A 17,183-nucleotide genomic window follows, 5' to 3' on the forward strand; every position below is an offset into this window, starting at 1 on the left:
AAATGTACAAATACAAAATACAGATGTGGAAATAAGCAATGTGACAAAGAAGGATCTGAAGCGGGAGCTGGTGAGTCGATTTCTTTTAAGACCTAGGAGCGACAGTACTATAGAACAGAATTTAAACGTTGTACTAGAATGGAATAAAATGTATAAAATGATCATAAAACTATCTATCGAAACTAGGTCTAGGGAATTCCACTTCAAGCTACTGCACAATATACTATACACAAACCAGCGTTTACACAATATGAACTACAAAAATGTCCTACTTCCAACTGCACTTTTTGTGAAAACAATTATAGAAGATTATGCACATCTTTTTAGTAACTGTAATTTTGTCGTAGCTCTCTGGAGAGATTTACTTTTTACACTGGGAAGACCTTTGAAACTGAAAGCACCATCTAGTAAACCGTGTATGATCCTCGGCGATCCAGAATTCAGCTGGCAAATCAATTTTATCTGCCTCCTGGTAAGAAAACATGTTTACTATGCTAAAATGCAAAACAAATTGCCAAACTTTACACAGTTTATTCAACTTCTGAAAAGAATATACCACATTGAAAGTTACATTGCTAAACAAAACAATAAAGAAGTGAATCATTACAAAAATGGTCTTCCCTGATACCGTATATTACATGATGTAGTCCAGGTAATAATGTAATTCATACTTATGTCACCTTTAATGTGAAGCCCAATAAAAAAAACATTGATTTCACTATTTGCAAAGAATTACTTTAAATATTCTAGATATGCATAAATCTCGCCTTCTATGTAAAATATCGATACTTTACAATAAAAACGTTAATATTGAGATGGATACTTATCATTTAATATCTGTAATCTTGATTTAAGAATTTGGGGACTTCCCAGCAAGTACACAACAAGTATAATTGTCAACTCAGCGAAGTTCACAATGATCTGAGGCTCACTAAAATGTATGTTTATCGCTATTTGGTGAACATTTGTATTATTATAGCGAATATCTCTGAGCAAACAATTTTAGCAAACCGAAGTTCTGCATATCTAATATTGGCTGTCACCAAATAAGTATAATATACCATCTTATGTGTTTCAAATTAATTGCAATATAATGCCTTTTCATTGGTTGATCAGCACCACGTGCAGCCCAGTTATCAGACGTTAACTTATCAGTGATTGAGTTGAATGCACGAATATGCATATGTGTAACTTGGTTATGTTTTACGTTTCCCCAGTTTTGTACGGACTATTTAAACAACAAAACCCATAATGATTATTTTGAGGTTATTTTTATCTAATAATTATCTATAGGTGATTGCTGGTGAGCGATCTTTGCGCAACTGACATACAAGCGCCAACAACGACCATTTATGAATACTCAACACACCACGTTTATTCAATACTAAGACAGTCCGGACTATTGTAATTGAAATAACAAACTTTGCATTGTCCATACGAATTCCAAATATGACCCCTAGGATTTGACCGGACTTCACACAAGGAAGTCTGCCCAATCTGTTCTAAATGTTTTGTATTTTGGCATTCCCCTGATGTATTCCTGGGAGGAAAGGATGTATTCCTGGTAATAAGGTTATTACGAGCATACCGCAAAGTATTTTCGTCATCATTTGTGTATTTCACTACTTCTGGTTAAATGATATAAAATGCGTCTTGATGTTCATATCAATAAAGGCAGCGTAAACAACTTCATCAGACTGGTTAATTAAGTTAATTTTTAGTTCACACAGCAAGACGCCATATCATTAGAACGTGGCCTCGTATTTTGCCTGAATGCTTACTTACTATTTACAATATTCTCGTGGAAAACTATGATCAATTGAAAATAGCTTCTTGATACAAAAGTAATTAAATGACGTCAGCAGTTGGAACATTTTCTTTATTCACTTTAGCAAATATTATATTCAACGAATTAGATTTCATTGGATTCAGTGACAACAATTATTTCAGGTTGATAAGTGGTAGTGCATGTATTGTAAGTAAACACTTTAGCTGAAAGAAACCTGAGAATGTTAGCAGGTGGATTGCGGGTTACATATCTGTTCAGGCCTTAAACAAAAGACAGGATATAATTTTGCACCAGGACCCCTCTCTGATGCAAATTCTGACTCGTACCAAAGTAAATAGGTCCGTTCTTGAATTAAAAATGATCTAGTTTTACCTTTCGGAAACTATCGGGTTTTCGTGCTTTATTTTCAATTTGACGTAATAAGGTCATTAGTAGACGTCGAGTAGTGGTGAATGTAGTACATGACTTGAAACCATTCTTTGTTAAACTACGGGGTGTGTTAAACATATCATTCCATAATGCATTGTAACTATTCTCACTATATATAATGTGACTTCCAGCTGTTGTCAGTCATCAATACATTGCATATTAAAATAAAAGTGGAGCAGAGGTCTGGCTTTTGACACTCTGTACATGAAATTTGAGATCTATGAATGAATTCTGTCGATAAAAAAAAACGTGTATGTGCTGCGAAATGCCCTAAATATCGGATATAAAACAGGCTGTGAAGTAGACGACAAACGCCCGCTTTGCCTGACGTCATTTCGCCTCTTCATTGCGTATTCATTGCCACAGCTCATGTGATACAATGCATGTTATGAAAAGACATTAACTGTCTACGCAAACTGCCAGACAGGTTGGGCCACGGCTTCTCAGGCAAATTAGAATTGCTATGACATCCACGCATGTTCATTCTCACTGGCTGGCTAACCCATCTTAATCTGACTATCAGGTCTCAAACAATCGGAACAGCAACATCCTTTTAATATTTCTGCCTGTGGTGGGTGCAGCTTATATTGTTTCAATATGGAATGTGCATGGTTAATTGTCATGGATCTAAGTTGTTTCAGGGTTCTAGGATAGATAGAAAAAAGGATTTTGCAGCAATGGAAATACAAGTTATAAGCGAGACTTTCTAACATTTTGTTGGCTAGTGTTGATACAATACAGCCAGTGGACATGAAGTGTTGATTCTCGTCAACATACGTAATATTGTTTACTTATAGTTTGTAGGTCTTGTAATTAATCTATGTTCGTGTGCCTGTTATATATTAATTATTTATGGTTATTGTCACTGCTAGTGAACAGGGCAATTGATAAGTCGTTAGAGGTGCTTTAAAATGTCTGTGTCTTATCAAAATATGTTGCGTCACAGGTATCAGACAAACCTAGGGCTTCACAATCTAAGGCTTCAAACTATACCTCGTTATCTATTTTACTGTTCTATAAATATAACCAGCGAACGGCAACATGATCATATACATAGCGCTACAAAAATAGCCGCCATGTTGCTAAGAAAATATGTAAAATATTCCATATTCCACATCACAGCCTGAGGGGTATGTAATAGAATGCACGTAACACGCTGCACTAGAATTTTGCAGCGATTTCGTGTGATTGTTAGTAGAACTTGCTGCAAATTGAGCCAACTCGCGTTTGAGTTTGTTACATATTTTGTGTATTTTGACAATATATCTATACTATGTATAATTTATTTGCTGGAAGAGAATAATGGCGATATAAGCTTATATTCAAGCAGCCTGTGTAATAATGCATTAAATCTCTGAATATGTATTCAATAGTATTATGACAAAAATATAAACACTTTTTTCAATGTTCTAAAATTGAATAATTTGAATTGTATGTTCAATGGTTTATATATAAAAAAAACAATGTGGAAAATTTATTTCAAATACTATGACATTGTTACGAGGATTCCTAAAGTATGTACAAAGACAGTACAGCGAGAATATCGACCAACGCACAGCGTTCCTAGTTCCAAGGATACATCGTGGGAATGCCGAAATACAATAAGAACAGATTGGGCGAACTTCTTTGTTTGGAGTCCTGTCAAACGCTTGGGGCTGCCATGTTTGATTTTTATTATTAGAGGACGCTTATGGGCGTAATCGTTCTATATTTGGAATTTCCTAATTTGGTATCATGAAAATACCCAGTACATTAATTATTTTACCTTGTTAAAAAAATTAAAACCACTTGGCAGACTTTGAGTGCAGTCTCGCTGAACGAGGTTCTGTCACCGTAATGCCATAAGTTATTTTGTGGTAATTTACGGGTATTTTCGTCCTACCGTATAAGGAAATGCGAATTCCAAATATGGAATGATTAAGCGTCCTATAATAATAATAACAAACATGGCTGCCGCCAGAGTTTGAACGGACTCCACACAATGAAGTTCGCTGATTCTGTTCTAAACTTTTTGGATTTCGGCATTCCCATGATGTATCCTTGGAAGGATAAGATGTATAATAATAATTTTATTACGAGTATACCTCAAAGTATGCACGCAGACAGTACGACGTCCGCTGTACTGTCTTCGTGCATACTTTGAGGTTTCCTCGTAATAACCTCGTAGTATTGTATTATAAGCTGCTTATTAAAGGGGCACCTTCCAGTTAAGATTAATTTTACAACAAATTTGCTTTCTGGATTAAAATAACAATGGATAACAAAAGATAGATTAACATTGTAAACAACATAAACAATAGTGTCCCATGATTCTTTGGTGCAATCCAAGGGATTGAGCGGTTTCCCTTTAAGCTGCTCAGCAGACGACAACACCTGATTACGTGATCGTTTTTTTCAATGAGCGCTCACGATTATCGTATCCGTGCGTACAGTATAATGGTTACTAACGACGTATCCTCGGAAAAGAAGCAAAGAAAACAGACGGAGCAGCCCGTCTTGATGCAAAATATCATTGTTACTCAAATGCATTACTGCATAATTGCAAATCGTTGTGTCTGTGTTGCAGCAAAAAATATGTTTGTCAATAGTTGGAACTTTGCTGGTCATCGCAACATGTCATCGATATAGTCACACACAAACTAGACCGACATGTCTACACAGCCATACGCCGTATCATCAGAACACAGCCTCGTCGACTCCTCCGTGGTACCAGCGCTTTTTCATGAATGCAATGTAAAACAGTTGCTATTTACAATAGTCTCGTGGAAGTGGAAGACCTAAAACTCTCCATTTATTTTTTTTCATATATAAGTTTGTCTATTTCTATGAAATGGATAACGCCCTGTCCAACAATCCGACTACTATGGTTAAAAATGTGTACTCCGCGAATAGAAATATGGGCTGTTCAGATGCGGGTTAGAACATGTTTTGTCTGTATAGGGGCCATGAACAACGTGTTACGTTGAAGATGACCTAAATAGATAGGGCATAAATAAAAGCACCCCTCTGTATATATGTCGTTAACAACATTATATTGCCCTAAAATACAACGTGCAGAATGCACCATTTGTTTGTCATTCTGTTCGATTGCCCGAGCATGTTTCTAGCTGGGTCAATACTGTAGATTAAAGTTCGTAAATAAACAAATATTAGTAATACATAGCAATTCTTACTAAAATTGTATTCACATTAAAATTACATTAGGATAAAATACAGGGTATGTTTCTCATAGAAATATTAAACACTACTTTTCTATTTTTAATGTTAATAAATAAGTGGTAAATGGTTTTGGAGCACGTAAACTATTCAGCATTGTGTTTGATTGTAAACACTTAGTCATAGAACATTTACAAAGCATGGTTTACTTGTAATTTTACGATGATAAAATAAACTCGTCCACTCCAAACAAAATAATCACATGACTTATATGGTTATTCATTTAAGAAAATCTTCCATACTCAAACAACGTGCAAAAAATAATAAAAAAAAAACGTATATTACAAAAACTATGGTGAATTGAAAATAAATTCTTGATACAACAAAAATTAAATGACGTCAGCAGCTGAAAAAACACATATTCTTATATTCACTTTAGCCAATATTATATTCAACAATAGAGTTTTGATTGAATTCATGGACAACAATTATTTGATTTAAGGTTTATAAATAGTAGATATAACGCAATAAGGTCATTAGTAGACGTCGAGTACCGGTGAATGTATTGCATGACTTGAAACCATTCTTTGTTAAACTACGGGGTGTGTTAAACATGTCATTCGATAATGCATTGTAACTATTCTCACTGTATATGATGTGACTTCCAGCTGTTGTCAGTCATCAATACATTGCATATTAAAATGTAAAGTGTGTTCATTGCAACAGATCATGTGACATAATGCATGTTATGAAAGGACATTAACACAATCTGTCTACGCAAACTGCCATAAGGGTCGAGCCACGGAATACATAACACTATAGTTGTATACTTGCTGTAGTGAGAGAAGCTAGCTCACCGAGACCAATCCCTATAATTGAGTGCTTTGATGTCAGTTCACTATTTACTTGGGGTGTAACTAATGTGGATGAACCTTGCCGACTAAAATTGATTGATCTTGGAAGGCCTGACTGGACTTAGATCTATGAATTGGAACGTATATTACTGGGGGGTGGTGAGTTATTGCGCTTTCCTGGCCTTGAATAATCATATTTTTTTCCGTTTCAGTCATTGATATATATTGTTCCAAAATGAGTTTCTTGCCAGTGGGTAACACAAAGTCAGGAAAAGATGCATTGAGGCAAAGTTAGGTGATATAAAGCAAAGCAACGCTAAGCAAAACATAGCAAAGTGAAACAACACTAAGCTAAGCGTAACGCAGGAGGGTGGTCACCTGCGCACGCGCGGGAATTGAGTCCCAGGCAATGATAACAACACACGCTAAGAACGCAAAGGCTCATGGGTAGACGCTTGTTTGTAAACAATGACACGCTATGGCCACCTGGCGCATGCGTAAGTGACGACACCCCGCTTTAATAAGGGGTAAGTTTAATAAGTTTAGGTAGACTAAAACATTAAAACAAAATGATAAAATATCACAACCTAAGTTATTATCATTAATGCTTCTTCAACGCTATATCTGATTTCTGTAATAATCTACTTACATTGTTATATACCCAGAGGTCACATATCAGAGTAGACGGAATGTCCAGCAAAGGTTTCGAATATTATATTGCAAAGTAAAAATTGGTTTTGAACTTTTGTAACAAAATAGTTACATTGTTTTTCACCATGAACCATTAATACATTTCAATTTAAAACAATTTCTCGTAGAGTATGTCGAGTATTAATATTATATGTTTGTGTTTCACAAACAGGTATCTCTGTGACATTCATCATGAAATCTGCCAGAATTATGTACAGTATGTTGCTATGTAATATAATAGCATGTTTATCCATGGTATATTGGTATGTTACAGTTAAGTCCACTCAAGTACAGACGGCATATGAAGTACACAGTACGGCAGTCTTCCCAATCATGAACATTCAGAATACTGATAAACAATTATCAAATCACACAGTTAAGGTCTCCAATATTACCAGTCACTATGCCAATGAATCAATAACCACAGGCCAGTCACATAGACACACCTCGACGTCAATGAAATTATTAGTGACAGGTGATAAGGGTGTGTGCAAGAGGCTGAATAAAGAACTTCGAGATATCTACAATACTTCTGATGCCGGTAGAAAACCTCTTCCAAATTTCTATTTGAGTTATAATGAATCAGCACACAGTCAATATCGTGAAGCAAATGTTATTTTTACGCATCTGCCAAAAGCTGGTGGAACATCAGTTGAGAAGATACTATTGCAAATCACACCGAAGGAGGGGGTTCTGAGAAAAAGTTTAGTTGGTCATTGCAGTGAACTATACAATGAGGGTGTTAACTCTAGGAATGATTCTTCACAAACTGTTTACTATTCGAAACGTACATATGGTATCCATGACTACGTGTTCAAATACAGACCAGTTGCATATGTCACATGGTTTCGTGAGCCAATTGCGAAGCTTGTTTCAAGCTACTATTATCTGAAGAAAACGCATTGCGGACGTACCCATCCAATTTGTACAAAGTTCTTGCAGAGAACTTCTTCACTTACAGATTTCTTAAAACGTAGTAAAAGAGTGCATTTACAAGATATGAGTAATAATATGGTACGACTTTTACAGTTTGGTGATAATCCCACAATTGATGATACATTTGAAGACGGACATGGAGCAGTGCATTTATCTGAAGCATATGAAATACCTGATATAGAAGAGAAACACTATCTTGTTGCTAAGAGAAACATGGAAACCAATATGGCGTTCATTGGCCTGACAGAGGACTTTAAAACCTCTCAAGAAATGCTCAGTCATATATTTGGTATAGCACAGCAAAATGACACTGTTCATATCAACGCTAATACCCACAGTGAAATCCTTACAGAGTACGAATTGAATGAACTACGTACACGGAATAAATGGGACTTGAAGCTTTATGAAGATGCAAAGAAAATTTACCGAGAACAAAAAGAGAATTACTTTAAAACAAAAAAGCAAACACTTGTTTGATTAAAAATTGTATAAACATAGAAAGCTTTTCGGAATGCCTATTTGATACACTGTGGTATAATTATTATTTTTTATTAAATTGTATTTCAACTTGAAAATATTTCTATTCATTATATGGATGAGTTTAAATAATAAAAAATAGAAAAGTATCAAAACAAGGCCACAACAAATAAATGGTACAGTAATCGAGTATCCTAGTTACATTATATGTACCAATGAAGTCAGGTATATGTGTAACGTGAAATCAGTGACGCATCTCACAACAGAAGCACCAACTATTATAATATATTGGCCGCGTTATTATATGGAATTACACTATAATATTATCAATTGGGGTAATTCTATTTAACTTCCTGAAAATCAAACATGACTTTAAAAGAGGTGTAAGACATACTTGTTCTCGCATGTTATGCTAGCCATGTGATGCTAGTCATAACATAGTGGATGTATTTCAGTTATTGGTGGATAAACGCTTCTGTTAATAACAGCAATAATAGCATTTTTTTTAAATAAATAGTATAATGACTGACGTTTATTATGTATTTACATTTGCCATGAGTTCCACAGTATCTTTTTCTTACTGGTGTGACTACAGTGACTGTGTAATGTACTCGGCAGTTTTTTTTTTATTTTTTTTTTATCGATTGTTGTCAGTTGTTTGTTTTGTGTTCTTGGAATTTTGTACAAAAATCGACAACGGTTAAATAAGTATATTGTTTCCACTTTGCAGTATATCGTAGACAGTACTTGTATACTTTGTTATCCATTATCAATATCGGATTGTTCGGAAGCATGAGGTTATAAATTTCGTTCATTAAATGTTGTACGATGACGCTTTCTCGGGGGTCTTCAGAGTCCCGGCCCGTTTACTTACTTGTTGTCAGAGTCTGACTGATATATACAAAATACAACCAAGTAAAAGTCAGAATATTAAAAAAAAAACTAAAAATCAGGTTTGAAATCGCCCATGTTTGTGTTCAGACATATCGTCGCGCCGGGCTGTCGCAGTAGTGGTACCGGCTAAACAACGAACCATATAGCATTATATACACCTAATCAGAGCCTACATGACCTGCGGCGGTCACAGTACTACCTGTTAACTTGATTGGTCACATTGTGTAAGATAGTCATAGCAACAAAGTATACTATTTAATGTCTTCATTAAATTGCTGAAGCATAGACCATTCAAGAATAACACTAAAAAAACTCGAAAATCACACTTGAATAACACTATCTTCCTATCCATCTATCCATTCATTTTCACTTCTTTCCTTTCCAGCATTGAGATAATGACATTTCCTTCGGTACGCAAATGGGAGTTTACATGGTCCCTAGAGGGCGCTCCACGCGTACTGTGGTGGCGTGTGTAATTGCTCAGATTGTCTCCCATGCAAGTACTATCGACGCTCGATAGATCTTAACAATAGAACGGCTATTTACGACATATTTATTCACTTTTGCGAACTTTTAACGATGGATCTCGATTGTATGACAACATAGGTCACATTTCCATGTAAATTTGCTAACTTTGCAATCACTTTTCACAACTTTGTAAGCAGTTTTTTCATCATTATACTCTTTAATAGTGGTATATTCGTCTGATAAGTGGGGCTTTTTCCAAAATTTTTACATACATTTCTCTAAATTTAACTGCGGCGTCAATATGCAATGACTTAGGTCAAATATATATGCCAACCCACCCACTTTTCAATTGCTTTTCATATCTTTAACTCCGCTGTCAACTTTGTCGAGCGGAGCTTATCGTATGAGTGATTGTCCGTCGTCATGTGTCGTCCGTCGTCTGTGTCAACGTTTTACTTTTTTCACCTCTTCTTGAACACCACAAGCCTGAATGCTTTGATACTTGGTGTTATGGTGAAAAATGATATTTTTGAATCCTTGCTGAAAACATGCATTTGACTGTCCGTTGAATCATTGTCAAAAAAAAGTTATTTCCGAGGATATCACTAAATCTTGAACAAATATACTACATCACAATTTATGAAGTAAATGGATTGTCATAACGAAATCCTTTGTAGGGCGATGCACAGCCAAACGTGTGCGCCACTTTATATGAGACAAAATCGAATCATTTATTGGAGACGTTCATATGCCTTGTATATTAAAATTATTATAAACACTATTACCGCCTGCTTCGTCGTATTCATTCACTCGTGTGATGTTGTCTATGCCACAATCATCCATGCGTAGTGGTTTTTAGATATCGAACATACATGGGAACACAATCACAATAACTAAATTACCATATTTACAATACAAACACAATTACAATGATTTCATCTCCATATTTAATGCTATTTCAAGGTTAAATTTTGACAGGCGTTGGCGATACAATGCACCGTATCACGTGATAAAAAACAGTGCCCCCGATTTGAGCTCTTCTGATTTTGTTTTCGTTGCCAATAACAACTGGAGTGAGGTTGTGTTGCATTTTTACCTTTAGATACCATTGCCACTGACAAATTTGTCTTTGGGTAGATAGTTCAGTCTTATTGGATCCTAACGAATTGCGATGTGCGATAACATTACTTGTTCCGAACCTTTATTAGTACCAATTTTCTGTTGTCCGTCTTTAAACGTGCCAATATGTTTACTTAGTCTTATGAAGAGTGTATTCCACCCTCGTTGTATCGTTGCATTGAGAAACAAGAAACCAGCACAAAAAACATCTCCTTTACCGTAATTTGCGACATTGACGTGCATATCTGATGGAGGTGTCAGTCTACGAAAATATTGAAGAGGGTTTTCAAACCACACAGCGTCCAATTCAGTTATTATTACACTAATATTTCTTGTCAACAACATACCATTTGTCTTTACACGGAATAGTCCATATTGATAATAATTGACATGTCCGTATGTCCAAATTCTATAAGCAACACATTCAATTCTGTCCGCCAATCAAGTAATCCATCATATGCAGCTTGGTCAGTAGTAATAAACACAGTTTGCTCTAATACGTCATCAAAACAATCCACGTTGCAAATCCAACTCTTTGCCATATCCAAGTAAGCATGGTTCAAAAACTGCACAACGATAAAGCCATAACGTTTCTGTATAGCCGTAGTGATTTCAAGTAATTTCTCGGCACTTGTATTGACTCCGTCCACATCAGGTACAACCACGTTCTCGGATGAAACGAGTCTATCGTAGGTAGACGAATGTTCCACCAAGAGAAGTATCCATACAGGAACCCAGCCAACGTCAGAAATGTAATACACAGACATAATACAAAACGAGTTGATATCTTTAACATGTTTTGAGACATCGTATTGCAACTATATCAGAGGTCTGTGTCTGAGCGTTGTGTAATCCCCTCATATTAGGGTTTTTAGGTTTGATTTAGAGACAATTTATCGCGGGGAAGATGCAGATACGCAGATGTGTCGAAATACAAGGTTATTATTATCTGACTGAAACTACACTGCTGAGAAAGCCAATATATATGTGATATTTGGGGAAATTGTGATACTTTTAAAGGCAATAGGCGAGTCCTACCACCAATTGTGTACGACATGCGAAAAGTAAAAGGGGTTCAATGCCCCCATTTATCAATGCAATATCCTATAAAAAATATTGGACATTTATTACGCATTGCGAACATGCAGTACACATGTGCACAAGTTTTGAGTTTTTAGAATACATAGATCTCCTAGGATTTGCATACTGAAATATATGCACAACCTAATCAAGTTAATCTCGAAATATCATACAGTTTAAAAGTCCACACTCCACAACATTGTATGAGCCTTGTATTAGAACACACCATTTGTGGGTTTCTTCTAATAAAAGTATAACTGACAAGTGTACGTTTATTGTCTCGTGACCTACATAACAGTTTGAGACAAGTTCTGAGGAATAAGGCACATGACCGTCTTGCGAGAATTTGAAAGAACAATTTTAATCTATTTAAGAAACGCATTACCATCAAAAGCTATATATACTTATGGAGAGACAGCGGAATCTTCAATGCCCGAAAATGTTGCTCGGAAAAACAACATAAATTTAAAAGATATGTGTCTGTTAAAACTGAATAAAGCAACGGAAATGTCTACCATGTGTCACCTTAATGTTATCAAATATTACCTGTTACCATCTGTCACAATAAATATGCCGCGATTTTTTTCACACCTAATTGCTATGTCAAAAGCATTCGTAAAAATACTAGATGCCTGAATGAAATAAAGGCAACCAGCGAGTAACATCTTTGATTTCAATTCACTATAGTCAAAGAGCCCGATCACTTACATTTATAGACCAGAAATTTTAGTAAAATTTAAATGCACTCGTTTGATAAACCATTGCTTCGTCAGTTTTTCAAACTCACTTAAAAGATGGGGATCCACAATTACAATTGTTGTCCTGTTGTCTCAGTTTGAATATCATGTCATTAAAATAACATTGTTTCGTTGACATTGCAAATTCAAGATGGCCACAATTATAAATAATCTATAAATATTTGAAATAACATATTTTTCAATTGTATTGTTGTTGTTTTTGCAAACCCTTGAGTGTATAACTATTCTTGCCATATAGTTAAGAATGTTGCTTAATTAATGTTGCACGTCACATTATAAACTAGTATGCGCAATAAGATACCTGCAGTGCACACTGCCTTAGATGATATTGTTTTAAACAAAGAACAAGTTAGGTATGACAGGGGTTAAATTGAGGACAGGTCGCCCAGCTGTGCTGTTATTATTCAAATTCCCGTGTTTCTGTTTCCTCGTAATGAGCACTGAAAGCAAATTCAAGTTAGTCTCACTCAGAACACAGTCCTGGAAGGTTGTTCTCAGCCAACCTCTTGCTGGGCTCTTGTGACGAGCCAGGTTTTACTTTTTATATGGGGCGCGAGAGAATTAGCTATATCTCTAGTATAAGCCTGGGCCAGCTTTAGTAAATGGAACCAATGTGAGTCGTGTCTTGTTCCACCACAATCTCGACGTTTGTTTTGTAATGCGTCAGACGAACGTAATTTGCATACAAGGCGGATGCTGACAGAGCCACAATCGTATGGACACTGCAATGTGTAGTTTACTATAGTGTATAATACCAACAGAACTATAGTACAGAAACATCTCACAGGCTTACTGGTAAAACAGTACAGCCAGGAAAGAATGTTCTAATGCGAATATAAAAACGATGTAGAATTGACCCTCCACCTGTGCAACCGGCTCTTTACTTGGATTAGAATATGGAACAGTTGAAAGCTGATAATACCATTATTTGCTGTTAGTAATATGTTTGCACACAAACAAATTACAACAGCCTCACCCCAGCTGTCGCTTTGATAATGAGCCATCAAATTAAATTAAGTATCAATTTTAAATGAAAATATATATATATATATTAAATGGTTGCCAATGACAGTTAGATATATTCACTAACAAAATTCTACTCCATTTTCGGGTGTAAATCAGATTGATTTAATTAGTTCAAATATAATTTGTAAGGGAATGATCACTCGTAAAACGTTGCATATGTATTGGTTATGGTTATGGTACTTGATGTTTTACTAAAATATGTAATTATATAAAATAATTTATTTTGCTTGTTCTCCATTTTGTTCATTAAGGAAAATAATATTTAAACAATTTTTTCATTCATTTATTATTGAATTTATTATACGTTTCACATAGTTTCATTAAATGCACCATATGGTGGATATTATAAGGCTGAAGCTGTATTAATTATACATTGCAATATGGTGTCCCAAAACGCACTGAAAATAATATCGCGCTGTCTGTGTGTTGCAGCCATCGTAGCATTGATCATTTTCTCAATGAGAAACTATAACAGGGATTGGATATTTAACAATCGTTTTAAGAGTGCATCTGGTTTGGATAGTCTGGTGCCAAATATGCACGCGCGAGTCCAGGAACATTATTCAAATAGTGATACATTCACAAACATGAATATATCCGTACAGGCTGGATCAAGTGTGATGAAAACAGATTTAGTTAGAATAAGCTCAGATATACAGAAACGTTATGGTTTTGTCGCTCTGCAGTTTTTGAACCATGCTTACTTGAATATGACAAAAAGTTGGATTTGCAACGTGGATTGTTTTGATGACGTATTAGAGCAAACGGTGTTTATTACTACTGACCGAGCTGCATACGATGGATTACTTGATTGGCGACCTGAGCTGAATGTCAGGCTTATAGAATTCGGAACAAAAGATCCTATGTCATATGGGCGTGTCAATTATTATCAATTTGGACTGTTCCGTGTAAGGATGATTAACAGGTTGTTGACAAGTAATATTAGCATATTAATAACCGAAGGTGACGCTGTGTGGTTTAAAAACCCACTTCATCTCTTTCGTGAAAAGCCAACTCCCTCAGATATGTACGTAAATGTCGCAAATTACGTCGATGAATCAGAATTCTGTGCTGGTTTTCTGTACCTCAATGCAACAAGGGCAACACAACGAGTCTGGAATACACTATCCACAAGGCTAGGTAAACGTATGAGCAAGTTCAAACAAGGACAAGAAAACATTCATTTTCGAGGTTCAGAACAAGTAATGTTATCCAACATTGCTATTCGTGAGGACCCCATCAGATTGACTTATCTTTCCAGAGACAGATTTGTCAGTGGGCAGTGGTACCATAGTGAAGATATGCAGAAAAACATCAGTCCAGTTGTTTTGCAAAACAACTATGTTACTGGTAATGAGAACAAAATAAGAAGAGCCCAGAAGTGGGGACACTGGTTTTTGTCAAAAAACACAACACAGTGTTTACCTGATGCATGTCAACGCTTAAATTCTAAATTACTATGATTGTTAGTATATATAATGTGTAATTTGTTATTCCATTTTTGCGAAAAGCGTTCTACATACTATACTGACAAACAATATACGTTTCTAATCATATATTTCTTAAGATAATTACCAAGTATACCAAGCTTAAACAAGGCAAGGTAACTTGTAAATGCTACCCACTGTATACAATAAAGTTGTTATCACCGATATCATGCAACTGAATTAATAAGGACGTCCTTATTTTCTGATATAAAAATGCTTGATGTTTTTTAGGGCCACTAATCAAATGCGCATCAGTCTAACCCTCATTATCATACTTGTATGTAGTGGGATGATTGGTATTTGGTATTCTGTTCAAGTTGGGCACAACATGTTAAATATACGTTAAATGGTGTAAACGTTCATTTTTTGATATGAACAAACATTGAAGCAAGTTACACTGTAACACCACAAACGTTGAAGAATTCGAATCTCCAAATGCTGTGTAATTTGTTTCAATTTGGAAATTAGCTAACCATGGATTGTATACAAATAAACCTATAATTCATGGTTTAATACGACCTTACACAGTTAAGAATGTTCCCGAGGGACAACTCTGTTAACAAGCAGAGACAGTCACTGTGTGCAATTTGAATTACATGTACAGGCAAATGAGGATTGGAACTCGTGATCACGGCAAACGTCTCGCCACTGCAGGTAGACTTGTTTCTCGTCAACCCACAGCCAATTACCTAAAACGAATATCGCAAAATGTCGTGTAATTATGGAAAGACAAGGATACAATTAATAGAATGAAATACAAGGAATGCATGAATAAAACAAGCAGAAGCATTTGGTACATTTCGGGAAAATCAGATAGGGACTGGTGTTGAAATTTCCAGGGGAAACTAAGACTCTTTTCGAAGATGTAGAAGAAGATGTGCTCGTTTTGGGAATAAAAAGGAATAAATACAAGCTCACTAATCATCATCAACAGATCAGGACAGTATTGATAATTATATTGATTATGTGGTACAGAAATGAACCGTCTTTACATAAACAATTAAACCCATTAAGTGCCAGTTTCTAACAAAGCAGTGTAAATTCACTCACACAATAATTAAAAATAAACAAGTAAATGATGTGGTAAACAATTAAATTCATCAAAAGTAGGAAATACTGATGTGATCTCTCATATATTATAAAATAACTATGTCAGAAGAAATACGCAGAAATGTTCGATGCTGGTTTTACTGTTAAAGTTAGTGAATAACTCGAGCAATTTGTGATGACATGAATATGAGAGTCAGAGCATTACAGTACCGTGTTGAATGTTCATATACTGATGTATATAATATTAACGATGTGCAGTTACGCATATGTAGTATCGGCTGTCACCAAATAAGGATAATATACCATATGTTTCTAATTATATATGTTTCTAGGATATTTGATGATTCGTTCATGAACAAGGTAAGATTCTAACCTTTGAGGCAATTATCACAACTTGTTTACAATTTAAAACTACTTGGCAGACTAATTTAGAGTGCAGTCACGCTCGACGAGGTAAACACGAGATTGTTGATTATTATTGTACCGTAAGTTGCTCATTCGGCGTTGTTGCTGTTCGATCAATACAACGCCCAACCCTTTTATCACACAACAATGGGAGTGATTGTGGCCAATGCAGGGAGCACCAGAGTACAGCAGACGACAACACCTGATTACGCAATCGTTTTTTTTAATGAGCGCTCATGATTATCTGAACAGTGCGTGTAGTACGTATCCTTGGTAGAGAGGCGAAGAAAACAGACGAGGCAGCTGAAGTATGACAATGATTTTGTGCTTAATTTCCACCTGCAATTTAACACGGGCTGTTTTAACAGCCGCCAATTACTACTGACCAAGCTGCATACGATGGGATACTCGGTTGGCGATCAGAACTGAATGTCGTCGTTATAGAATTAGTAACAGAAAATTCTATGTCATTTTGGCATGTTAATTATTATCAATTAAACCCATTGAGCGCCAGTTTCTAACAAAGCAGTGTAAATAAATAAGTAAATGTGTTAAACAATTAAAT

General features: G+C 35.6%; 1 protein-coding gene and 1 pseudogene across 1 annotated transcript; both read left to right on the forward strand.

Annotated features, from left to right (window-relative positions):
- Nucleotides 1-6,463: 6,463 nt before the first annotated feature.
- On the forward strand, nt 6,464-12,422 carry LOC146728655 (uncharacterized; annotated as a pseudogene).
- A 1,841-nt stretch (nt 12,423-14,263) lies between these two features.
- Nucleotides 14,264-15,139, forward strand: LOC146728656 (UDP-galactose:fucoside alpha-3-galactosyltransferase-like). Its single transcript, XM_085495712.1, has one exon. The coding sequence runs from the start codon at nt 14,264-14,266 to the stop codon at nt 15,137-15,139; it is 876 nt and encodes a 291-aa protein (XP_085351838.1).
- Nucleotides 15,140-17,183: the final 2,044 nt, after the last annotated feature.

Source organism: Saccoglossus kowalevskii, chromosome 22 (assembly GCF_978046115.1).
Source record: "Saccoglossus kowalevskii chromosome 22, keSacKowa6.1, whole genome shotgun sequence".
Taxonomy (NCBI): domain Eukaryota; kingdom Metazoa; phylum Hemichordata; class Enteropneusta; family Harrimaniidae; genus Saccoglossus; species Saccoglossus kowalevskii.

What these genes read in the sequence shown, in the direction of transcription:
- LOC146728656 (XM_085495712.1), top strand. Translation starts at nt 14,264, where the DNA reads ATGAATATATCCGTACAGGCTGGATCAAGTGTGATGAAAACAGATTTA.